The following is a 19,946-nucleotide window of genomic DNA, read 5'->3' on the forward strand; positions in this document are numbered from 1 at the left end:
CTCCACCACTTCCTTCCATTTCGGCCGCCTGCACCTCCTCCCCAGCTGCCACAAACTCCTTCTTCCCTTCCTTCGCCGGCGTCGCCTCCTTCTTCTTCCTTTTTGTTGCCGACGACGAGTTGGAAGAAGGGAAACTCCTCCCTTGCTACCATTGCAAGCACAGCCGTCTGCCGCCCTTTTTCCGCAAAACCTTACGCTGAAAACGAGCTCCCTGCCGTCAAAAACCCCTAAGCCAAGCTCCCCCGCCGTTTTTCTCCGCCGACAACAGTGTATAGCCTCACTGGAGCCAAAATTTTTCGGCCTCGATCTGGTGACTTCCAGCGAGTTTCCGGAAAAAACATTTGCATTTTCGCACTCCTTGTCACTCAAGCTTCGCATAGGGGCTTCTGGATTCGAAATTCGACAGCGTTAGCAGTATCCGCTTTTGGACTCTGGTGTTTTCAGGACGCAAATAATTTTGAATTTTTGGTTCAGTAAAATTTGAACCTTAAAAATTATTTAAAGACTTTTAGAAATTAATAACCCATTAATTTTTAGTTATAAATAACTAATTAATTTAATTTAATTAATTGATAGATTAATTATAAATATTATAAATTAATTATTATTCAATTTGTGATAATCTCAGTTGTGAATAATTAATTAGATACCATAAAATTCTTGTGAGTTGGTTGTGGAATAAAATATTAATGACGGACCGTCTGTTCTTAATTGTGATATGTGGTGTGTTACGGAGTCGAAAAAATAATACAGTTATGGGTAACTCACTTTCGAAATTGACAGTATCAATTTTAATTTTTTAAGTGACAACTAGATTTCTCGTCGTCTCTCTCTTGATAGCCCGACTTCTTTCTCCTTCGGGCCTATTGTGATTAATTTCTACTTTTTGCATTTTGAACTATTTAAATTTCTAGATTCTCCGCAGTAGTGTACGTGATATATTATGTTTGAATTTGATCTGTAACAAGTTATGAGATTTTTGCTAGTAATCCAGCTGAAAGATTAATCTAATTATGTGTAGATTTGTGAATGAAATATTTGATTGTTTTAATAGTATATATATGTATATTTGAATTGTTGATTAATTAGGATTACTACGGGTTTTAGTAGTCTTAAACCTACTCATTTCTTAATGCCAGTCACGGGCGCACCGATCGGGTCGTGACATAAATAATGAAATAAAATTTAGGTTATATAAAAATATACATGGTAGTATTATTGGCTTTAGATTTTAAGTGTTTTAGAGTTTTTTTGTGTTAATATTTTTACATTTTTGTGAATATATTATATTGGTATGAAATGATAATTAAAAAACATATAAATGCTAACATATTCAAAAAGGCACTACAGCTGAGGGACTTAAGTAACGGCTCTTGATTGCCATGAAGAGTTACAAATACTAATGCAATAGGAAGTCTTGTCTCCCTTTAACTCTCCAAAAGTAGGAACTAATGGCGAAACAAACAAACTCATAATGCACCAGCAAATAAGTTCTGTCCATAAAGGTGCAAACCTGTTAACATCTCTGACCGAACCTTTTTTTTTCACACCTGTTATATACATAATGACAAATATATAATATATATTAATAAAAAATATTTATAAATATAGACGTAAACATATATTATATTTAGATAATAATTCTATAATATATATGTTTTATTTTTTATTTTTTGAAAAATAAAAATAAATGGGTACCAGATTTATACAATTTTTATTAATTTAGTTTTGTAGTAACTAAAACCTTGAGGATAGAACCGGAGCATATTACTACTACTTGAGCTAACCGAAACTTCAGACAAAACATAGAACTATAGCTACTCAGCCATATGTATATATTTCTTGGCCTTGGGTATATGCAACAAGAGGACAGACTAATAAGGAACTAATCTAGTTTGTGAATTTTTAGGAAACTAATTAATTAGTCTAGAAAATTCCAGATTTTGTTTTGTCATAAATAATAAAATGTTCTCTCTCTCTCTCTCTCTACAACGTGTGCAACCTAACAACCAGAAATACTCGAGACTCAGAATGAGATACCTATGTACTATAACAATTCATCTTTGTGTATATGGTCCGTGGAGAGTAACACTTCAAATGAAAGGGACATAAACAGATATTTCTTTTTTTTAACTGCTGAAATTATAATATAGAAAAATATGTGAAAAATATTACACGTAATCACGGCCCGGTTTTGAACCAGGGTTTAATTTTAAATCGTATAATTAATTGGTATGATTTTGATTTGTAATTGAAGAATTTAAATTGAAATCACCAGTTTAATTATGGTTTAAACTATATTCTTTTCTTTCTTTTTAAGAGTTTCAGTCACAAAACATAATTGAGTCTGTTCGAAAATTTCTAAACTAAAATGAAATTTTGTATCTAGAGTTTGACTCTAATTTTAAGTCAATGCAAATAAAGAAATTATTATATGATCCTGATTTATTATGCTATTAAAATATTTATTTAATAAAATATAAAATATTGACATGGCAGTTCTATTTTTAAAATCAATAAAATAATTAATTTTATTTAAAATAAAAATGATATGGAAAAATAAGATGAAATATCATTTTCTCGGTGAACAATAATTTCTAGTTCCGAACTGGAGTCGTGCCTAATATTATACTTACAAAATTACATGGTGGGTCCACAAGCTATATGAATTTTAAATTACTTAAAATGAAGAAAAGAAAATTCAGATTTTGGTTCTTTCCCACGAAGTTTCTTGCAAACTTCTGCGAGCATATCATTACAAAGAGGCAAAAAATTCCGGCTGAGCAGTTTTTTTACGTTACCCGTACTCAACTCTCTTTATAAATATGGGCCTTGTATTCTAAAAATGTAGTCAATGATATAATCTTTCCTTCTTGTTCTTTGGTGGTGACTTACTTGTTCTCCCTGCACAATGTGTCCTCTTATTACCAGAGACTTGCACAGGATTTTCCAAAAGCTGGACAAGAATGGCGATGGTCTTTTAAGCATAGGGGAGCTCAATTGGCTTCTTGAAAAAATAGGAGTTCATTTTAGCCCAGAGGAGCTCGAGGGTTCGGTGGGGAAATCAAGCCTCGACTTCAACGAGTTCTTGTTGTTTTACGACTCCATAACTGAATGTTCGTATGGAGCAGGGGGGGAGGAGGAGGAGGACGAGGTGGTGGTGGAGGAAGAAGAGGAAGGCAGCAACAAGGAGCTGGAAGACCTCGCCAAGGCGTTTAACGTGTTCGATATTAATGGAGACGGCTTCATTTCTAGCGAAGAGCTTCAAAGCGTTTTGGCAAGACTTGGATTATGGGATGAGATGAGCGGCAAGGATTGTACGAGTATGATCTGTGCATTTGATACTAACTTGGATGGGGTTCTTGATTTTGAAGAATTCAAGAACATGATGCTGCAGACTAGTTCTTGAAGAGGACCAGCTTCACAGTATTAATATTTGCTAATTAATTTCTTGTAGAAAGCAGAGAGTCTTGTACACCGAGGATTTCTTTTGTTTATTTGGAGTGATTACTTAAACCGATGTTACCATGTCTTGTACTTTGCTTCATCACATATGGTCGTTAGTGTGTATATTTCGCTAGGAATTCCCTGGAAAAATCATCCATTTTGCTCCGATTTCTTATGAAGGATATTCAGTCTATTAGATAGAACGGCTTGTATTTTATACATGTATACATTCATGAAGAAGAATGAAGCTTCCTGTTCTGTTTAATGTTAATATATCTGTAATATAATATGTTTCTTCTACTTGGATGTTCACTTGATTAATAGAAGCTCCTTTAGTGTTTTTTGTAAGTCGCAACATTAAAAGAAAGGGTTGTCTACAAATCCACTTGATCAAGATTAAACAAATTGGCATCAAATCTCTGAATTGAAAAACATTTCACAAGAAAAATTGGCAATTTGAAGATGGAATGGTAGGGCCATCTTAGACAAGTCATCTGGAATTTATGATCTTGCTGCAAAGTCAATTGGAAAATAGCCCGAAAGGTGGAGATAAAGATGATAAAAATATTTTTTAATTTAATTAAAGATTAGATTATAAGTTGCATTAATTTTTTTTTAAAAATACTTTATAAGCCGCAAGAATCATTTGAAATTATTTTAAAATATTTATATCAAAATTCAATTGGAAAATTCACAGGAAAATACCATGCTACGTACACTGCCGTACTAGTCAAAATCCTTTTATTTATTTGATACAATAGTCCGAAAAGTTCAACTTCTCTAACTCCTGTTTTTTTAAAACTGTCCAATGACAATTCACCCACTCCATACTTTTTGGAATCCTGGGACCTCCAACCATGGATATACAAATATCTAAAACCTTGGGCTAATACACGTTTATCAACTTGACTCAATTTTTGCACTTTGTAAAATTGTCAAGTCACATATGGTAGCCTAGTTTAATTTGTATGGAAATGCACGTGAAATGACAACAGAACAGTCGGTCTTCATTTTTGCTTTGAAGATGATTCACACCAAAATCAAAGTGACTTTTAGAGATTAATATGCCTTAATTATTCAAAAGTTTCCTAACGTTTAACATTTCAATAACTTAACTAATTCTCTCAATTTCTTTTTCATGACAAAAGCTTAATTTGATTTCTAGAACACAATTCAGCCTCGGTTTTTAGTGTCACTGTACAAAGAAGAAGAAATAAAAAAAAAATATAAATTGTAACTCCCATAAAAGATTCTCCACTGGCCAAACATAGCTCATCATTTGGTTGTAAGATTCCATCTTTACTGTGGATTGTACCAATCTCTCTGTTTTTTTATGTGCTTTTATCCTGAGTTCAGGGAAGAACAGCAAACCTAAACCCTGAAGACCTTCAAAACCAGTGGCGTTCTCTTCCATTGCCGCTCCAAAGCTAAAAAGATCTTTCCTTTACTTTGTTTTCTATTTTGGGTAAGCAAATAATATCAAATCACCCTTGTTTTAACATCTCTTTCTTTAGGCAAGAAAGACCTTTATGAACCTAAAGATGCAAGCTTGAAAACCCATCTTTTCTTTTTCTATTTTTATGTATGAATGTACTAGCTTTTGTAACCTCCAAATCCACCATAGAACCATGTTCAAACAATGACTCTTTTAATGCACTTCTTGGCTACACACTCTGCAGATCTCAAAGTTTCTAATTGTTTTTCAAATTGATCCAATATCTCTTCTCACTGCTAACCCCATTCATATCTCTTACTGAGGTTGAAAATCACAGTCTTCCTTCATAGCTTTTTCTCAAGATCCTAATAATTTGTTCATCAATTGCTGACTCAATTTGTTTAGTTTTGGTGTCAGCTGAAGAGTATACACAGTGCAGCAAATGTATAGAATTGAAGACAGTGGACAGAATTGAGAAAGTTAATCAGTGCTTGTATTAATGAAGAAAGGCAAACCGCTCTAGTTAAGAATCCACGTTAAAAATCTTTCAAGTAAACCCCACTCTAATAGAAAAGCCACAAGCAAATAATCACGGCATAAAGAATTGTTGAAGCACCAAAATCATACCACAATTGCAAAGTTCAGCAGGCAAAGACCGACAGTAAGGACTAACAGTCTTTGACTGTTGGTCATTGGCCTCAGACATCTAGATCATCACAGGCCTAGCTAGGAAAGAAGGAGCAACACCTCTCCCCTAAGGGAAAAGGCTGCTTCTACCTCTACCTAAACAGGAAATTAACATTGGAATTTAACAAACCAGCAATAGGACCGTTGCACTCAATTTGTATATAACAGAATGCATATCCCTCTTGTAACTTAGAATTCAGAAACAATACAAACACACATCATTGATCAATAAAATCTCAGGCTTTCATATTCAAATCTTTCCACATGGTATCAGAGCAGGATTAATCATGTCATCACCTACCTAGTAAGATCAGAAAACTTCTATTTTTCATCATGTCTCACAGCGACCTCACAAAACTCACAAACATTGAGTTAAGAGGCAATCAGAACTACTTCGAATGGTCAAGGGCTGTGTACATCGGCCTTAGTGGCCGGAAGAAGCTAGGGTTCATAACAGGAACCCTAAGCAGGCTAGAAGTAAAGAACCCAAACCAGCCAACGAAGAAAGAACTGGAGGCCATCGAAGAATGGCAGGCCACTGACCATTTGGTCATGTCCTTGCTAACAAACACGATGGAGCCTCAAATTGCCAGATTGTGTATGCTTCTGGCATCATCACAGGCAGTATGGGCAAAAATGAAAAATCTATACGGTCAAGAACAGAATTTCGCACACATTTTTAATCTGAAACAAGAACTAGCCCATATCAAACAAGGAACCAAGTCCAGCTCTGTCTACGCGACCGAGGTGTTGACTCGGTGGGAGGAACTCCAGAGTTACCTCCCACCTACTGTCGACCCAGAAGAAGCGAGGAAGAGGGCAGAGCAAGATTTAGTTTACACATACCTGGGTAGTCTCAACTCCACCTATGAAGCTCTTCGGTCTCAGATCTTGCTGTCACACGATCTTCCCCGACTCGATACTGTCATCGCCCTCATACAGCAAGAAGAGACGAGACGGGTCACCATGGGAACAACATAGAACCAGGACACAGAAGGGAGAGCCTTCGCTTCGCACTCGCGCGAAACGGCTTGAGGCAGGGGGATGCCTACCTGCGTCGAGCGGTGTGACCACTGCAAAAAGTAGGCTCACACGCCCGAACGATGTTGGCATCTCCACCCTCACCTCAGGCCGAATCACAGCAGAGGCGAGCGAGGGAGACATGGCATCAAGCGGGACAAAGAAGAGAGAAAGGGAGAACGGTTTGGCGGTATAGAAGTAAACATGCGAACCCTAAAAATTTCGACATGTTTACTGGATCGGATGTAGCTAGCGGGTCGGACCTCTTTAATTCCACCCGACCCGACACAGCTGCATCCGACCGACCCGAAAACTGCAATCTGGACCAACCAGACCTCCTGCTCGGTTAAAAGACTATGTGTCCAACTCGGTATCGTACCCTATTCATCACTTTATTAGTTATAACTCTGTATCATTTTCATACAGGACCTATTTAGATACTCTCACATCACACACTGAGCCTACCTCTTTCTATGATGCCAACACCGATCCTAATTGGTGTAAGGCTATGAAAGAAGAGCCACCAAATAAAAAACCGGTCGGCTGTAAATAGGTGTATAAGGTCAAGTACAAGCATGATGGTACCATTGAAAGGTACAAAGCTAGACTGGTAGCAAAAGACTTCACCCAAACCTATAGTGTGGATTACTAGGAGACCTTTGCTCCGGTGGCTAAAATGAGCACAGTTCGTATTCTGTTATCTGTTGCTACTAACTCAGGGTGGAGCCTATCCCAAATGGATGTCAAGAATACATTTCTTCAAGGATCTCTAGCAGAAGAAGTGTACATGACCCTTCCACCAGGTTACAAATTAGCCTCTGATCCTTCCCTAGTATGTAAGTTAAGAAAGGCAATTTACGGATTGAAGCAGTCTCCAAGAGCATGGTATACCAAGCTTAGTCAGTTTCTCTTAAAAATTAGTTTCAGCAAGTGTACCTCTGATTGCTCTATGTTCGTTAAGCACACTCACACTTACACAATAATTATTCTAGTATATGTGGATGATATCATTATAACAGAAAATAGCAATGAGGAAATTGAGAAAGTAAAACAAGCTCTAAAGGAGGAATTTGATATTAAGGACCTTGGCCAGTTAACTTACTTTTTCGGAATAAAAATCGCAAAATCTCATAAAGGGCTATTTCTATCTCAAAGGAAGTATGTTCTTGATCTCCTACAAGAAACAGGAAAAATAGGAGCCAAGCCCGTAGATACACCAATGGAAATGAAAACCCGCCTCAACTTAGAGGATGGCAACCCTTTAAGTGACATAGGTCACTACCAACGCTTGGTAGGAAAATTAATCTACTTAACTGTCACCAGGCCTAATATTAGCTATGCCGTCAGTATGATTAGCCAATTTATGCATGCTCCCCGTACTCCTCACTTAGATGCAGTTGACAAGATCCTAAGTTACCTCAAGGGTACTCCAGGTCAAGGTATTTGGATGAAGAATAATAATAATGCTAACATCACATCGGTTTTTCCGATGCATTACGTGAAAGTCAACCTCTGGGTTCTGTGTGTTTATAGGAGGAAATCTGGTAACGTGGAAAAGCAAAAAACAATCCGTAACTGCAAGATCTAGTGTTGAAGCTGAGTACCGAGCCATGGCATCAACATCTAGCGAACTTATCTGGATTAAGCAGGTGCTTGCTGATATGGGAATAAAGTGCAAAGATCCGATGGAGATGCATTGTGACAACCAAGCAACCAGACACATAGCGTCAAATCCAGTCTTTCATGAAAGGACTAAACACATTGAAGTTGATTGTCACTTCATAAGGGAAAAAGTCCAATCAGGAGAAATCACAACTCCTTTTGTCATAAGCTACAAACAGTTAGCAGACATCCTCACCAAGGCTCTTGACAAAACAAGCCATCAAAGACTCCTAAGCAAGATGGGTTCTGTCAATTTATTCGCACCCACCTTGAGGGGGAATGTTGAAGCACTAAAATCATACCACAATTGCAAAGCTCAGCAGGCAAAGACCGGCAGTAAGGACTAACGGTCTTTGACTGTTAGTCATTGGCCTCAGACATCTAGATCATCACAGGCCTAGTTAGGGAAGAAGGAGCAACACCTCTCCCCTAAGGGAAAAGGCTGCTTCTACCTCTCCCTAAACAGGAAATTAACGTTGGAATTTAACAAATCAGCAATAGGACCGTTGCACTCAATTTGTATATAACAGAATGCATATCCCTCTTGTAACTTAGAATTCAGAAACAATACAAACACACATCATTGATCAATAAAATCTCAGGCTTTCATATTCAAATCTTTCCACAAGAATATTTGTGCTCGAGCCAAATCTGTTCAGAATCTAACCTGACCCAAAACTGGCTAAACTATGAGCAACTAATTTACAAGTTCGATTAGCAAAACTAAAGCTAATAGAAGAAACTAACCTGCAAAAACTCATTAGTTTCGACACAGAAACATCCAAAAGTGAAAAAACGCATCAACTTAGTTTTAGTTTACCCGATTTTGCTTCATAATATTACATGTAAAGCAAATCTTAACCAATGTAATCATGTCGACACACCTCAACGTGTACAAAAATATTCTATTGAAACATGAAAACTTATGACAGAAACATGCAAAAACCTAGTTATTAATTAATTCTGACATTTCTTAACCTAATGATTTATTCTAATTTTTGTCATCGCCGAGAATATTTCACTAGATTGCTAAGTGATAACTATACATAGAAGTCACCTAGTTCAACTAGAACGAGGAAAGCTGAGTAATAAGGAAGAATGATAGGTCAGCATCTAAGTCATAAGTAGACATTGATTCTTATTAAAATAGAAGTTCTGAGCATAATGCTCATCATAATTCTAGGATGAGCAAATTCGAGCATCATGATAGAATTCAGATACGTAACTACTTTCTTTATTTTTAGGAGGAGCGTTCTATCCGAATATAAATAGAGACCAACTTAACTCTATAAAAAGAGGTGTTGACCTCGAATTTGAGTTACGTTACATTCACTCTAATAAAAATACGTCCTACAACTTGTTCCCTAAAATCTCCGACTTTAGCATCAGAGGTGATAATGAGGAATCCATCTCTGGTGATTTCGTCGTTTACTCTTTTATATGTATTTTATCGTGGATCATCCTGCTAGGCAATCATCAAAGTCTTACTTGGTGATTTATCACTAAAAACATGATTAATTTGAGCCATGAATTTTAGGAGGTAAATTCATTTGAACATAAATTTAAGATGATCCATGTTTTATTTAATTAGTATATGTATTAGTTATTAGAATACTTGAAATTGCGAATTTCCATACCTTTTAATATTCGATATGAAAAATTCTTACATAGGTTTGGTGTATACACTAATAAATAGGAGAATCACAAGTATTATGAGTGTTTTACACTTTGGTAGTTGATGATTAACACATGCTATATTATTTAAGACTAACAAATATGTACCAATCATTTATTGATTTGATATATGAGTGAAGATATATATCATGTTTAGACAAGAATACACATTCTCACAATACACGGAGAAAAATTTAAATGAAAAATTACATAGTGCATTAAAATAGAGTCAGGTTAAAGCATCCTAATTAAATTCAGTATAATGGAAATTTTCTTTTTGTCTTTTTTGAGTCTTGGTTGTTTTTTTTAAAAAATATACTCATTTCATGATACTTTAATTGCCATTAATTCTCCATAAAATTAAACTTGCCCTTAAATTAAAATTGAATTGTTAAAGTTCTATTAAAAACAAAAAGAGGAGAGAATAGTTTCATGCTAAGAACTACATGGTCAAAAAGAACATATAAACCTAAAGAAATACTTTGCTTATAACACATAAAATAATCAGTATAGTCCAACTTACGGGGAATTTTGCAGTGTAAATGCCATCCTTTAAACCGTAGAATCTAAAATGAATTAAACAAGACAAAAAGGGTAGACAATATTTTCAAACAGTTATATTATTAAAAAATAGAACTCTTCTGGTCAACATTCCATCCATTATTAGCTTTATGAATCTTGATGGAGTTAATTTTTAGAATTCAAGAAAAATGATGTTGCATAATACGTAATGTTTCTCTATTCACTGACTATTAAGTTTATTTATAAATAGTTTATTTATAAAGACACACTCGAAGTCTAATTCACGTAGCAAGAATGTTTGTTCTCGAGAGCGAAATATATCAGTTTTACGTATTCTTTTCTTTTATATTATGTGTGTTTTTATCTTTACAGAGTGAGTGTAATTATTCATATTATATAGTCTCTGTTGTAAAAAAGAATATTATTTATGAAGATTAAGATGGCCAGCTTAATTAGCAAAAATTGGCAAATGAATCAGCAATTTATTCTGGGTATTAGTTGCCTGTGTTTCTTTAATTTATCCTGATTGCCATGGTAACTATTATCTTCTTTTTTAATTATCATGCCAAAGCAATTTATCTCTTAAAAACTTCATGATCATCGGTATAGTTACAAAGCTGTGTGTTACTTAGTTTCTAAACCCTCCAAATATTTTATAACAAATTCCCAAGTACGTAATCTTTTCACATCTTTTTGAGTTCATTTTCTGGCTTAATCAGAGGCATGCATTCATGACTTAAATATAAAAAAATTCAAAATTTTTATCATCTATAACCATGCAACAGAGAGAGAGAGAGAGAGTTCTTCCATATACAGACTTCTTTGAAGAATTAACTACTGAAGAAGATATTATTGCTTAGGTAATGTGATTCTTGATGAGAAGCTCCTTTTTATTGTTTATCATGGCATATCAAAACTAAGCAGTCTCTTATGGCTGCTTGAAGATAACCTCTGTATTTTAGTGCCTTTAGTCTATTGGTAAGGTTAAATTATTTTACAAGTGAAAAAAAAGAGAAATACTTTTATTTTATGAATTTAATAATGAATTAGATATCAAGATTTTAAGAATAAAGTTCAAAAAGCGACGGTGTGATTTTGATGTTTTTTTTACTTTAGAGTCGAAGATATTTTTTATATTAAAAGAGTATTATATATTTTTTTAATATTTTTTAGATACGTATTTTATATTTTTATATGTATTTAATATAAATTATTACTAAATTATAGTTTTGTACAAAATACAATATCTAATAATGCATCAAAAATTTTATAAATATATTAAGATTTTACAATTACATAATATCTAATTGATTGTCAAATTAATTAAAATAATTATTTCATTAAATATTTTTATTATATTAATATTATAATCTAAAAACAAAAATATATATATTTAAAAATATTTAGAAAAATATATATTAATATTTAATATAAAAATATCTGTATATTTAAAAATATATAAATATTTTTCTATTTAAAATATAAAAATATCAAATTATAAAATAAATTTTTAACGTTATTTAAATTTTAATATGAGCCAATAGGACTGGGGTGGAATAACTCTATGAAGCTCGGATAAAAGCTGAGATTCGAGCCCACTCCTCTATTTCCCTGACAAAAAATAAGATTTGGAACTCTTTTCTATAAACTACTCAGAATAATATTTTTATTATCGATCGATTATTTACAAATCCCTATACATTTTGGAGTAATTTGGAATCTACGTTCTTAATGGCCACTTTGTCTTTATCTGCCATTGACCTTTATCATCTTTCCATCTGTCAAAATAGCAAATCTCAGCAACTTGAAAAACTCAGACATTGATTTCAGAACCCAATGTACTTACAGTCACAGATCTATTAAACTCACCACCTTAAAATCCTCCAGACGGGGACCCACTTATCACCTAAAATCCTCGTTACTTGCTACATTTCAACCTGTCTATCACTTTCCACAAATTCCCTCTGCCCTCCAAAAAAGAAAAAACTACACCATCACCGCCATGACGACCGCCATGAAACCCACCATTGTCGCCGTCACCACCTCTGTGGATATTATGAAAACCCCGAGCTTTGTCAAAATGGTAGCCCTTTCGCTTGTGTCCCTTTCTGTGATCGCTTTCTTTTACCACCTCCCTTCTGTTCCTTCTCTCATTTCCACCGTCACATCATCCTCCATTGCACCACGTCCTTCAGCGCCCTCCACCACATTCCCGAAGCCACGTGTGCTTCAACCGCCACCGTGGGTGAAGGTGATGCCGAGGATGGGGATACTGGACGAGAAGGGAGCAATGACTGTGGAGTTTGAGATTGGGGATGTTGATGAAAGTTTAATGGAGGAGTTCAGGAATTTGGTTGGTGGAAGAGAGGATGGTAAGAAAGAAGAGAACCATGAGATTATTAAGTATGACAAGTTTAAGGTCTGTGAAGAGACTAAGCGTGAGTTTATACCTTGCTTGGATAATGTGCAAGAGATTGCAAGGTTGAATTTGACTACTAGTGTGAAAAAATTTGAAAGGCATTGCCCTCAGGATGGTAATGGGTTGGATTGCTTGATTCCTATGCCTGAAGGGTACCAGAGACCTATTCCATGGCCCAAGAGCAGAGATGAGGTAATGTATGAATTTGCTTCGCAAAATCTTTTGTAATGATCGGTGATTAAACAATCATTTATCTGTAGAGCCTGCTACTATTTCATAACTTTAGCTTCTTTTGACATTATTTAGTTAGCATTATTATGGTTAGATTTCACTGCTTTTACTGCTTCGAATTCAGAATCTGAGCAATGGTTCTTTTAGTCTAACAATGGCGAATTATGTTAGCACAGGTGTGGTTCAGTAATGTGCCTCACACACGTTTGGTTGAAGATAAGGGCGGTCAGAATTGGATTGCATTAGAAGGGGATAAGTTCATTTTTCCTGGTGGTGGAACACAATTTATACATGGGGCAGATCAATACTTGGACCAGATTTCACAGGTTGTTTACTTCTACAATTGTTACTAGTTTCTAGCTAGTTATTATCTGCATCATTTTGATCACTCTGTCAATTGCATTGTGTATGTGAAGATGGTTCCTGATATTGCATTTGGGGAAAACATCCGCGTTGCCTTGGACATTGGTTGTGGTGTAGCAAGTTTCGGTGCCTTTTTATTGCAGCGGAATGTGACTGCTCTATCAATAGCACCAAAAGATGTTCATGAGAACCAGATTCAATTTGCGTTGGAGCGTGGAGCTCCTGCAATGGTAGCAGTTTTTGCTTCACGCCGTTTGTTATATCCGAGCCAAGCTTTTGACATGATACATTGTTCAAGATGTAGAATTGATTGGACAAGTGGTGGTATTTTCTCTTTAACCTACTTATAAGCTTGAGTACTTTTTCCTTTGTGTACAATGGTGAGGTTATCTGAACACATTTTCAGATGCACCCACCAACCGACATTTGTAACCACATTAGACATTGTGATATTTGAAAGTTCTCTGATAATTAAACCATTTCTTTCTTTGGATGCAACGAAGATGGGATTTTTCTTCTCGAGGCAGACAGAATGCTGAGGGCAGGAGGATACTTTGTATGGGCAGCACAACCCGTGTATAAACATGAAGACAATCTGCAAGAACAATGGAGAGGTAGCCAGTTGGTGTTGTGCCTCAGTGATAGCTCTTGGTTACTCTATTCTGATCACTGCCTCCATTATAATATGCAGAAAATTTTAGCCAGTTCTTCCTAGTACCCTTTTATGTACTTCATATGTTGATTTTATACCTTGATTTGATCTATTATCTATAGATTGTTCTAGAGATGAGGGCTTCTTATCTTCTAATTGCTTGATTTTTTCGTTCTTTGTCATGTTGTAAGCAGAAATGCAGAATCTTACCAATAGCATTTGTTGGGAGCTTGTAAAGAAGGAAGGATATATTGCTATATGGCGGAAGCCTTTCAACAACAGCTGCTACCTTAACCGTGAAGCTGGAGCACAACCTCCACTATGTGACTCTAATGATGATCCAGACGATGTTTGGTATGCCCTGATCAACACCTTCAGATTCTACATTTGAATGGTACAATAGAAGCTTAAAGTGATCATCAGAGATATACATTCTGTTTCATAGCTTTGAAGGAACACTTAAAAGTAAGCACTATTTTAAACAATAATGTATAGGATTGTATGCTCTTTTGCAGGTACGTAGACTTGAGGGCATGCATAACTCGACTGCCTGAGGATGGTTATGGAGGCAATGTTACTACATGGCCTACACGCCTGCATTATCCACCAGATAGACTGCAGAGCATCAAAATGGATGCCACAATATCTAGAAAGGAACTCTTAAAGGCAGAGTCAAGATATTGGAATGACATCATAGAAAGTTATGTTAGAGCTTTCCATTGGAAAGAGAAGAATTTTCGAAATGTACTGGACATGAGAGCTGGATTTGGAGGGTACTGCTTTCTTACTATGCTCTCTGCCATTGCATTCTAATCGTACAATCTTTACAGCTTCTCTAAAATATTAATGAAGAATATCACTACAGTTCTTGTGTAAATTGTTGGTGATCTTGACTGTTGCAGATTTGCAGCAGCAATGCATGATCTTGAGGTTGATTGCTGGGTCATGAATGTTGTTCCTGTTAATGGGTTCAACACCTTGCCTGTTATATATGACCGCGGGCTTATAGGAGTAATGCATGATTGGTACGGACAATACGCATCCTACTACCCATTTTCAAACTTGAATACTTCTTTATTCTGCTTAGTCATGTCTGTTTCCCATCCTCACTCTGAGGAAGCTTGGATCACAAACTTAATTATGACTATGCAGCTGTTGAATTACTTGCCCATTTTTCATTATAAAAATTCTGTTTGCCAGGTGCGAGCCATTTGATACTTATCCGAGAACATATGACTTACTACACGCAGTAAGCTTGTTCTCTGTGGAGCAGAACAGGTATAAAGAAGATTGTTGCTTTATTTGGACAGTTAAGTTCTTTACTTTTCCATGGTTAGAGTAAATATAGTAACTGTTTCTTTTTTCCCCGTAGGCACAAATGCAATTTCTCTACTATAATGCTCGAGATGGATAGGATGCTACGACCTGGTGGAACTGTTTATATACGTGACATTGTATCTATTATGGGCGAACTTCAAGAGATAGCAAGTGCCATGGGTTGGGTGTCTGCTGTTCATGACACAGCCGAAGGTCCTCATGCAAGTCGAAGGATATTGATCTCTGAGAAACGTATGCCATGAGATTGTCCCTTCTTTCCTCTACGAAATTGTGGGGCCCTCCTCTTAGGAAGATAGTTGTTCATTTTTCTGATGCAATCATTTCTGTACATTAGTCATGAATACCTGAGAAACAGAATAGAGTACAGTCCAAGAAAAGTAGATTTTGAAATAATAAAAAATCCAACACTTTCTATAGCAGCCATCAGCTTGAAAAGCTTTTAAGGGATCCAAGCTTAAAAGCTTTCCTTTTCTTCCAACATCAGGATAGGATTTCAGAAGAAGAGAGATAGAAGAGGACAGAGATGTAAATGGCTGAGGAAAAGAAACAACACCTGAAAGCCTAACATAAGACTCGGAAAGGCGGCAGGAAATATCTTGGGAAGATTAGCTTCACGATATCCTAATTTAGACTTTTACGTTAAAACGTTTGTTTGTTGAAGCTATTCTGAGTTTAGGAGATGCAGAATCACATATCAGGATACCAATTATTACCTTGTTTTCACTCAGGTGATGCTACCAAAAATTTTTGTAATTCTGATCAGAGAGCTAAAGGAACACCTCAGCCAACCTGAAGGTCAACTCTCAATGAGTGCAATATAAGGAGAACCTCTACCTCCAAACTGACTGGTAATTCTCCATGATTGCAAAATCTTGAGATTCGAAGTACAAATTTTTTTCGTCCACCATATGTTGATATACAATCTCGTTTGTGGAGTTATGCAACATCTTGCCTCATGCAAGATATAAACTAACTACTAACTTCCCTTCTCCCTAACAACCAGTGATACGATCTGATCGTGAAAAAGAAAATTAACAAGAGAGATTTTTCGGAATTCACATAAGCCTTGATCCCACATATTTTTTGATTTAATGAGCAAAAAAATGGAGAAGTGAAAGGAAGAAGAACAGAGAAATGGATAAACTGAGATAACTTTGGACATAAAATTTTTTGTGATTATATTGATAAAATTAGATGATATCATGAACAGCAAAATCTGTCATTCCTGGTGCAGGCACGCTGTGCAAATTTCCCCTCACTCCCAGCAGTACAAATTTTCCACTAAACCCACTGCAATGTTGCCAAGTTTAAGCTACATTTTTACACCAAAGCAATGATACCTCAAAATAAAAAATGATTCTTGCTTCAGGCAGTATACCAAAAGAAAGAAAAGAAAAAAAAAACCATACTTGCGAATGGTCTCACGGAAGAATTCTTGGTGCTGCTGTATTAACCTGTTTGGAGAGATAAGCTTCATAAATCTCCACTACAAGCCGAGGATCCTTTTCAACAAGCTCCTTGTACTCCTCCCTCTTGGTAAGCTTGTCCATGTTGTCTGTGATTAATGACAGCGCAGCTTCAGTCATATGCTTAGCATTGTGCAGGTGTGCAAAGGCATAGCTTGGAACTGAATTGTTCCAATTCAATTTGGACACTAAGAACTTCTCACAATAAGCTTTGAGATGCTTAACCTGATACTTTTCAGCCAAAACTAAAAGGTCACATGCCATTTGTTCATCAAGGCATGCTTCAGCAGTGTATAAATAGTTGATAAACATGCGGAGGGCATCATATGATACATCGCTAATCTTGATTGTGCCACTATGGCTTTCTTCCATCTCATTCTCAAGCATTGCTTTAAACACTGGGGAACGGCTCACCTGATCTCATTAATGTTAAACTGTGAGTAAACTTATCCAATATGCGGAACAGAACATACCCAGCCGAGGTAAAATGCAAAATGCAGAATAACAACTTAACAGAAGCTCTAAACTAATCATGCTATATTAGTATTGGACACAAAGTAACCAAGAGTGATTATATAATAAAAGCATGCATCAATAACAAAACAAAACAGTGATCAGCTATTCATGACAGCTTTTATTCAAGTACGTTCATTATATGCTGTGGTGCTTACATGAATGCATTTTTTTGCCATTTCAGTAAGCAATGTCGAAGAAGCTAAATATGCAAAATTCACTATGACCAATCAAACATCACATATTAAAATCAAACACATTTCAACAAACTAATCACTACCCACTTCACTTAAACACAAACACAGAAACTCAATCCATCAATTAACCACTAACTACCCAATTTAATCATATGGGAACTAACCAAAACAGCTTTATGTGCAGGGACAGGAACAGGGGACCCAGTTGGCCCATCATCAGAAGAAGCAATTAAAACGACGTCGGTGAAGCAAGGCCCCGTAGACCTATTACTATGGTGGTGGTCAAGTGGAGACCAGAATCGCAAGAAAGCAACTTTAGCTTTGAGATCTTCGATTTCTCTTTTCAGCTCTTCTTCCGTTTCGCTTGCTTCCTCGTAGCACTCTTTGCACGTGCCTGCGTCTATTGTTCCGTACTCTTCCTTGCACGATATGCATCGCATCGTTTCGGTTTCGGAGTCTGTTTCGGTGTCGGTTTCTGATCGGGATCGCTCGCACCTGTGGCCTCTCATGGCGTGTGTCTTGGGGGCGTGGGAGTGACGTGAAGGGTGGTTTATGTCTTTTTCTATGTTTAGAAAATCAGACTTTACAGTTTTATCTTTACAAAAAATAACTCAATTCTTTTAAGCTCGATTAGATTTAAGTCGGATTTTACTCTTAACAATTTTTTTTTAGATAAAACAATTTTTATTTTTTTTAGTAACTTAAACATTTCCATTTTATTATTAGACTAAAGTCATATATTTTAATACTAAATGATTTTAATAATGATAATTTATATGTAAATATACATACATATTATATATATTATAAATAGTGTCTTTTAGAAAAAAAGACATGAATTTTTTAATTTAAAAAGAATAAAAGTTTAACAACATATCTTAGAATTAAAAAAGAACACATAATGTCATGTTTAAAATGATTCTTTATAAAAAAGTGTCTGAAGTTAACTTTCTATAAATTTATACTAATGAATTTAAGAAAGTAGATTTTATTTATAATCAAGTTATTAAATATTAAGTTATATACAAAAACTATAAAAATTATAAGAGATGATGATGGTCATGGCACTCACACAGCATCTACCGCGGCTGGATCCCTGGTGGAAGGTGCTAGCCTTCTCGGTTATGCAAGCGGGACAGCGCGTGGGATGGCCACGCGCGCCCGGGTGGCTGTTTATAAAGTGTGCTGGATTGGTGGCTGTTTTAGTTCTGATATATTAAAGGCGATGGATAAAGCTATTGAAGATGGTGTTAATGTCCTTTCGATGTCACTTGGTGGTGGCATGTCTGATTATTAATACAGTCATATATATATATATATAATCATTAGAAAAAACTCTAATATCTCAGATTTTATTATTTATATGATAATTAATAAAAATAATATTGAATTTGGATAAATTATATTAATCTGTTTCGATTAATAATTAACAAATTAAATTTCGGTGAAAGCTCATTCTTTAAGATTATAAAGTAAATTATTTGAAAAAAAAAAGTATAAATTAATGAAAAATTGTTTCTTCCAAAGCCAATAATGAAAATTGTTAATGAATAAAATAACTTACACAATAATATTTCAATAACCATATGAAATGAAATTTTAGATAATAACTTATATGCATAATTATATAATTCCTAGTTATGTTTCTTTATTAATTTAATAAAATTTTAATTTGGAGGTCTATTTTTAAATTAATTAAAATTTATATAAAATTGATAAAATAAGATTTGTGATTACAAATCGAAACATAAAATATATTTCATTTTAAAAAATTATAATTAATAAAGATTCAATTATTTTTATTTCCATCATCTATAATTTGTATATTCTTTTCAAAAAAATAAATTTAATAATATAGATCTAAAAGTTAACAAGTAATTTGATGACATAAATTTGATGATCAAACATTATAAATTGTTAGACTTTAAAACTACATCAGGTGAAGCAAAATTTTTTAATAATATTAATTGATTGGAATTGAAATTATTAAATTTTTATGAAATAGTTTTTTTAATAATAATTACCTTTATCAAAATTATATATTTTATTTAAAAATATCCATTTTAAAAACTATCCAAGGTGAAACCATATAATATTTTTTTACATTTATCCCTTAAATCTATCTCGTACTATGCTAATTTTATTTATTTTCCTTAACTACTCTTGCATTATCTTTTAAAGGGTGTTTAATTCAGAGGTTTAATACAGATGATATCTGTTTTTTACTGAACAGCTATATTAAAGTGTTTGATAAAAACTTAAAAAACAACAACTGATAGCTGATTTAGTCAACTACTGATTTAATCCCAATCAGCTGCTG

General features: G+C 34.9%; 3 protein-coding genes across 4 annotated transcripts; 2 read left to right on the top strand and 1 right to left on the bottom strand.

The window, feature by feature from the left end:
- Window positions 1–2,831: 2,831 nt before the first annotated feature.
- Window positions 2,832–3,747, top strand: LOC8270968 (probable calcium-binding protein CML44). Its single transcript, XM_002520252.4, has one exon. The coding sequence runs from the start codon at window positions 2,912–2,914 to the stop codon at window positions 3,407–3,409; it is 498 nt and encodes a 165-aa protein (XP_002520298.1). The 5' UTR covers window positions 2,832–2,911; the 3' UTR covers window positions 3,410–3,747.
- An 8,486-nt stretch (window positions 3,748–12,233) lies between these two features.
- LOC8270967 (probable methyltransferase PMT10) lies at window positions 12,234–15,869 on the top strand. Its single transcript, XM_002520251.4, has 9 exons — window positions 12,234–13,058; window positions 13,274–13,423; window positions 13,514–13,784; window positions 13,964–14,074; window positions 14,307–14,466; window positions 14,628–14,885; window positions 15,015–15,137; window positions 15,313–15,390; window positions 15,485–15,869. Exons 1-9 carry the CDS (start codon window positions 12,450–12,452, stop codon window positions 15,690–15,692), a joined length of 1,968 nt encoding a protein of 655 aa, XP_002520297.2. The 5' UTR covers window positions 12,234–12,449; the 3' UTR covers window positions 15,693–15,869.
- A 734-nt stretch (window positions 15,870–16,603) lies between these two features.
- Window positions 16,604–18,340, bottom strand: LOC8270966 (BTB/POZ domain-containing protein At4g08455). 2 transcript variants are annotated; one of them, XM_015719876.3, is made up of 3 exons: window positions 17,791–18,340; window positions 16,860–17,330; window positions 16,604–16,740 (listed from the first exon to the last, which is right to left on the bottom strand). In XM_015719876.3, exons 1-2 carry the CDS (start codon window positions 18,133–18,135, stop codon window positions 16,872–16,874), a joined length of 804 nt encoding a protein of 267 aa, XP_015575362.1. In that variant the 5' UTR covers window positions 18,136–18,340; the 3' UTR covers window positions 16,604–16,740; window positions 16,860–16,871. The 2 variants fall into 2 exon arrangements, with proteins under 2 accessions (XP_015575362.1, XP_002520296.1); XM_002520250.4 differs by having other exon boundaries at window positions 16,604–17,330; window positions 17,791–18,338.
- Window positions 18,341–19,946: the final 1,606 nt, after the last annotated feature.

The sequence above is a fragment of the Ricinus communis genome, chromosome 2 (genome assembly GCF_019578655.1).
Source record: "Ricinus communis isolate WT05 ecotype wild-type chromosome 2, ASM1957865v1, whole genome shotgun sequence".
In the NCBI taxonomy this organism is placed as follows: domain Eukaryota; kingdom Viridiplantae; phylum Streptophyta; class Magnoliopsida; order Malpighiales; family Euphorbiaceae; genus Ricinus; species Ricinus communis.